This window comes from Pygoscelis adeliae, unplaced genomic scaffold (assembly GCF_000699105.1).
Source record: "Pygoscelis adeliae isolate BGI_AS28 unplaced genomic scaffold, ASM69910v1 Scaffold294, whole genome shotgun sequence".
Classification (NCBI taxonomy): Eukaryota; Metazoa; Chordata; class Aves; order Sphenisciformes; family Spheniscidae; genus Pygoscelis; species Pygoscelis adeliae.
In genome coordinates this window covers 1,230,036-1,234,876 of record NW_008824722.1, presented here as the reverse complement: position 1 = coordinate 1,234,876, position 4,841 = coordinate 1,230,036, and the positions used below count along the sequence as shown (strand labels likewise).

Below are 4,841 nucleotides of genomic sequence, written 5' to 3'. Positions count from 1 at the left end.
GCCTCTCCAACGCCGGCGGGAACTTCTACATGGCGTGAGGCTCCCTCGGCTGCCGAGGACATGTGCAGGAGTGCTGGGACGGGTGGGCAGGGCTGGCCTGGGGATGCTCAAGCTCCTAAATCATCAAATCACTGCGGCTTAATGGCCTGCCCCATGGCAACTCACTGTGCAGGTGGTAAACGCAAGGGTAAAACACGGTGCCAGCGGAAGGTGTTCGAGTGGAGCCCATTCACCCCTTGCCGGCGGGGGCCTGGCAAGGGTGGTCCTGTGGCTCTGTGAGCGGGGGGTGGCTTGCAAAGCTGGGGGAAGCCACGCCGGGGTCCGAGCCCCATGGCGCAGCCCAGCAGGGCTCTAGGGTCTGAAGGCAGGGTGGAGATGTGCTTGTGGGAATGGTGGTGCTTCTTGGCACTGCGGGGGGAGGAAAGGGGTGTGCAGGCTTTGGGCTTTCTGAGCTGAAGGCAATGCTAGCATCGATGCCGGGGCACAGGGCCCCGGGTGCTGATGGCATCTCTGTTCTGACAGAGGGGTCGGCTTCAGCTTCATCTTCTCCTGGCTGCTGATGCTGCTGGTGCTGATCCCCTTCATGCTGGGGGGGAACACCTACGTGCTCATCTGCGAGTCCTGGCGCAGCCAGCAGCGCGCTGGCCGATTTGGGATGGTCTTCCCAGGTGTCCTGCCCTGCACCTTGTCTAGTTTCTTCATCTCTTCCCTTGCTCTCAGCTCCTGGACACCCCCGGCCTGATCCCTGGCTTCAACCTGTCGGAGCTGCTGGGCCAGGAGGGTGGCACAGCAAACTTCTCGGAGATGTACAGGTGGGTCCCAGTTCCAGTGCTGTGTCTTTGGGGTGAGCTCCCTGCGGGGAGCCCCCCCTGCCTGTAGCCACTGCCGCCTTTCCAAGGGCTGCTGGTGGAGAGGAGGCAGCGCTGGCCGATTTGGGATGGTCTTCCCAGGTGTCCTGCCCTGCACCTTGTCTAGTTTCTTCATCTCTTCCCTTGCTCTCAGCTCCTGGACACCCCCGGCCTGATCCCTGGCTTCAACCTGTCGGAGCTGCTGGGCCAGGAGGGTGGCACAGCAAACTTCTCGGAGATGTACAGGTGGGTCCCAGTTCCAGTGCTGTGTCTTTGGGGAGGCACATGGCTGCTCGGCGCCCTCGGATGCTCCCCAGGATGGGGACAGGTTGCCCTACCTGCCCTGGCTGCAGGCAGGCACCGATGCCAGGGAAGGAGCGAGGTGCGACTTGCCCTCACGGGTGAGGACACACTCCTGGGAGGGGGTGGCACTCACCTGCCCCTTTTCAGCCCCGTGCCCCCCTCCTGCAGGCAGTGCCAGCAAGACGCTGCCCTGTGGCAAACGCTGCACCTGGACCAGAGCGTGTCCCTGGACGAGCTCTTGAACATCAGCCAGGTGAGTGCAGGAGTGCCAGGGTCCGGGGGGGCAGAGCTGGGGGCATAGGGCTGGTGCTGGGGGGACAGCGAGGGGCCGGCACTGTGCCCCATCATGGCTCCCCTCGCCCTGGCAGTACACAGGAGAGATCTCCACGGCCTTTGAGAAGATGAACATCACCCTGAGCCCCATCTTGCTGCTCAACCAGAGCCAGAGAGACTTGCTGCTGAATGCCAGCCGGGCCGGGCAGCCCCCCGACTTCACCCCCACCCTGGAGCAGGTGGGCTGGGGGCAGCCTGGTGTTGGGATGGGGGGCGTCCAGATGCACATTGAGGAGGTCCATTGCCCCCTCCCCTTTGCTGCTGTGGGAGTCCCACTGCAAGCTCCCAGGGTGTCCCCTGCCATCCATGTCACCCCTTGGGGCAACTGGGCACCTCCTCCACCCGGGAGGCCCTGGCTCCACTCTACCCTGCAGGGATGGGGCACGGCCCCCCGTTAGGCCTGTGTCCCCAGTCTCACGGCTCTGTCTCTGCCTTTTCCAGCTGGATCAGAACGTGACCCAGGGAAGCCTCCTGGATTTGGCCGCAGAGTTGGAGCAGCTGGCAGACAAAGCGCTGAGAGACCACAGCACCCCGGGGCCATGGCCGCGCTGTCCCTAAAGCCACTGGCTGGGGGGGCTCCTCTGCAGACCTGTCTGGGTGCTGAGGGGAGGTGAGGCCCTTCACCCTCGCCCAGCTCTTTTCTCCAACCCGGCCCCCCATCAGATGGCTGTGGTGGGGCAGGGACCTCGTGCTGGGGGTCACTGCTGACTGCAGCTCCTCCAGGGCACTAATGTGAAAGAGGACCTGAAGGCTGATGCTCGCAAGCTGAGGGAGCTGGACAAGGAGATGCAGATGAGCTTGTCTAGGCCGCTGGTGAGCGATGCCTGGGTGGGAAAGGTCCTGGGGGTGCTGGCTTGGGCTCCGCCAAAGCTCGGAGTCTGCTGGCAGGGTCTTGGCAGAGCTGTGGTGTCTGTGCCTCTGACCCCCCTCTCTAGGAGAACATCCACTCGGTGCAGAGCAGGGCTACCCAGCTCGAGGTAAGCTGCACAAGGGGGCCTCCTGAGCGCACCCCAGTCCAGGGCACCCTGCAAAGTGCCCTTGAGGTCCCGCAATGGAGATGGTGGGGGCTAACCTGCAGTCTGGGGGGCTGGTAGCTGCTGTGGGACTCCCCAAGCATGTACTGTAGGGGCTGCTCATGGGGCAGAGGGAGTGGGACCACGCCACGGACCCTGCCAGGCGCAGGCTCCCTCCACCCGAGGTACTCAGGCACTACCGGCGTGTGACTGCTGGGGACACCACAGCTCAGAGATGCTGCACCCTAGGGATTGCTGCTGGGCAGGGTGGGGGAGATGCGGGGACCCCACTTCCCCCATCACACTGCTGAGAGCACCTTTCACCCCAGGCAGAGACAAAAGCTGTGCTGGACAAAGCCAGTGAAACCCAGGAGTTCCTGGAGAGGGAGACGGCAAACATCATCAAAAATGTGAGCTCACCTTGCCCTGCTGCCAGGCCACCCGGTGGGCATGTGACTGGACCCCCACACCAAGACCTCCCTCTGCGCAGGGATGCTAAGCAATGTCTGGCTGCTCTTCCTGCCCTGTTGTCTTCCCCAGGGGTCCCCTGCACCCCTGGGTGCCCCCTCCCCTTATGGCACCCTAGGCAAGGGGCTGGGGCGGGGTGGGGCTTGCAGCCCCATTGCTGCTGTGTTGAGGTGGTCTCACAGCCCTGATCCTGACATGGAGGGGACATGGGGCATGGAGTGGGCTGGGGGTGCAGCATCTCCAATCTCTGCTTGCCCCCTCCCCCAGGAGACGTGGGCCTTCCTGGAGGAGCTGTTTGACTTCTTTGAGACATACATCTCCTGGGCCAAGAGTAGGGTGAGTTGAGCCTTCCTCGGTGGGGTGGAGGGAGGGGGAGGACGGGCTGCAGGGTTTTGGGGACATTGACATGTCCTGTCCCACTGTGTCCCCAGCTCACGGGAGATGTGGCACGTTGCAAGCCCATAGCTCAGACCCTGGATAACGTGGAGGCCATCACTTGTGACTACATCCTGGACTCTCTGGTGAGTGGGGCAGCGGTGTGGGGGATGACACGTGTGTGTGGGGTGGCAATGAGGTCCCCTTGTCCCCCTCATGCACAGGATGAGAAGTACCCATCTCTGTCCCGAGCAAGCATGGCTCAGCATCTCCCCAGCAGATTGCTGTGGCTAGGAGCAAAGGCCAGGCTGTGAGAAGGGGTGTGTGGGTGGTCTTTGCGGGGGGCCTGGGAGCAGAAGAGGCTCTCCCAGACGCTGTCTGGGCCCTGATAGCTCTCCCCCTGCACCCAGAATGCCTTCTGGTTCAGCCTGGGCTGGTGCACCTTCTTCCTGCTGCCCAGCATCATCCTGGCTGTCAGACTTGCCAAGTTTTACCGCCGCATGGACATCGCCGATGACTACGGGTGAGAAGCTGCCCACCCCCTGCGACCACGTTGGGTCTGGGGTCTGCCCCCGTGCACTGCGAACTGCCCCTTCATGTGCCCTGTGGCAGCCTGTGGGGCTGATCCTAAAGTAATGTGGGCTGGGGGGGCACCAGGGAGGTGGCTTGGGACCTTCAGCCTCTAAGAATGGAGATGCTTTGGAGAAGAGCCTGGCTCTGTCTGCTCTGCAGCCCCCTTTGGGCAGCTGAAGGTGCATGCAACCCCCCTCGGAGAAAGGATCCCGGCTCGCATGGCATGGGCTGCAGCCCCCAGCCTGGTTTGGGGGTGTGCCACGGGACTTGCTCTGGCTTTGCACCATTTTTTGTGCTGGGGCCGCAAAACAGGAGCACAGCTGGATGCTGTGCAGAAGCAGCACACTGCAGGGTTGGTGTCACTGCCACGAGGGTGCAGTGCTTGCTCGCCTGCCCATGGCCACCGGTGCCCCAGTGCTGCCCCCCAGCCCTCTGGGACCTTTTCCCTGTCCCTCCGGGGCCCTCTGACCGGCAGCCCCCCCTCCAGCGCAGCCACCGACCCCTCAGGGTAGTGAGTGGTTTCCAGTTGGATTTCCAGCTGCTGAGGGCTACGTCTTGGCCCCGCAGTGCAGCCAGTTTGCCAGGGATTCCCTGGCCCCCCACCTGCCACCCCTCTGCTCCAGGGCTGCAGCCACCTAGGGAGTCGGGGTTTGCAGGAGCCCTGTGCCCAGTGCAGTCCCAGCCAGCCTTCCTCCTCCTGCCTGCCCTACTCCTCCTTGCTCCACGCCCTGGCTTTCCCAGGTCCCGTGCTGGGGTTGTATGTGGTGTGTGCAGGATGTGGCGCTGAGCCGGGCTGTGCCCTGCCCGCAGCGTGCCTGGGGTCCCCACTGGTGGCCATGGCGCCTTTCACTTCCCCCTGCAGCCGGTGGCTGTGCTGGCTGTAGACACGGGCTCAGCTGCCAGGGGAACTTGGGGGAACTGAGAGCGA

The 4,841-nt window shown here is 63.6% G+C and overlaps 1 protein-coding gene across 1 annotated transcript in view; it reads left to right on the top strand.

Annotated features, from left to right (window-relative positions):
* The window catches only part of LOC103916320 (prominin-1-A-like), a 10,858-nt gene that overhangs the window by 5,168 nt on the left and 849 nt on the right, over positions 1-4,841 (top strand). Inside the window, exons 10-21 of the mRNA XM_009323293.1 lie at positions 2-34; positions 523-640; positions 694-812; positions 1,320-1,404; positions 1,520-1,663; positions 1,926-1,993; positions 2,204-2,330; positions 2,420-2,461; positions 2,827-2,907; positions 3,233-3,301; positions 3,397-3,486; positions 3,751-3,863. Of these exons, the coding sequence (XP_009321568.1) occupies positions 2-34; positions 523-640; positions 694-812; positions 1,320-1,404; positions 1,520-1,663; positions 1,926-1,993; positions 2,204-2,330; positions 2,420-2,461; positions 2,827-2,907; positions 3,233-3,301; positions 3,397-3,486; positions 3,751-3,863 (1,089 nt within the window). The remainder of the gene's footprint in view (position 1; positions 35-522; positions 641-693; positions 813-1,319; positions 1,405-1,519; positions 1,664-1,925; positions 1,994-2,203; positions 2,331-2,419; positions 2,462-2,826; positions 2,908-3,232; positions 3,302-3,396; positions 3,487-3,750; positions 3,864-4,841) is intronic.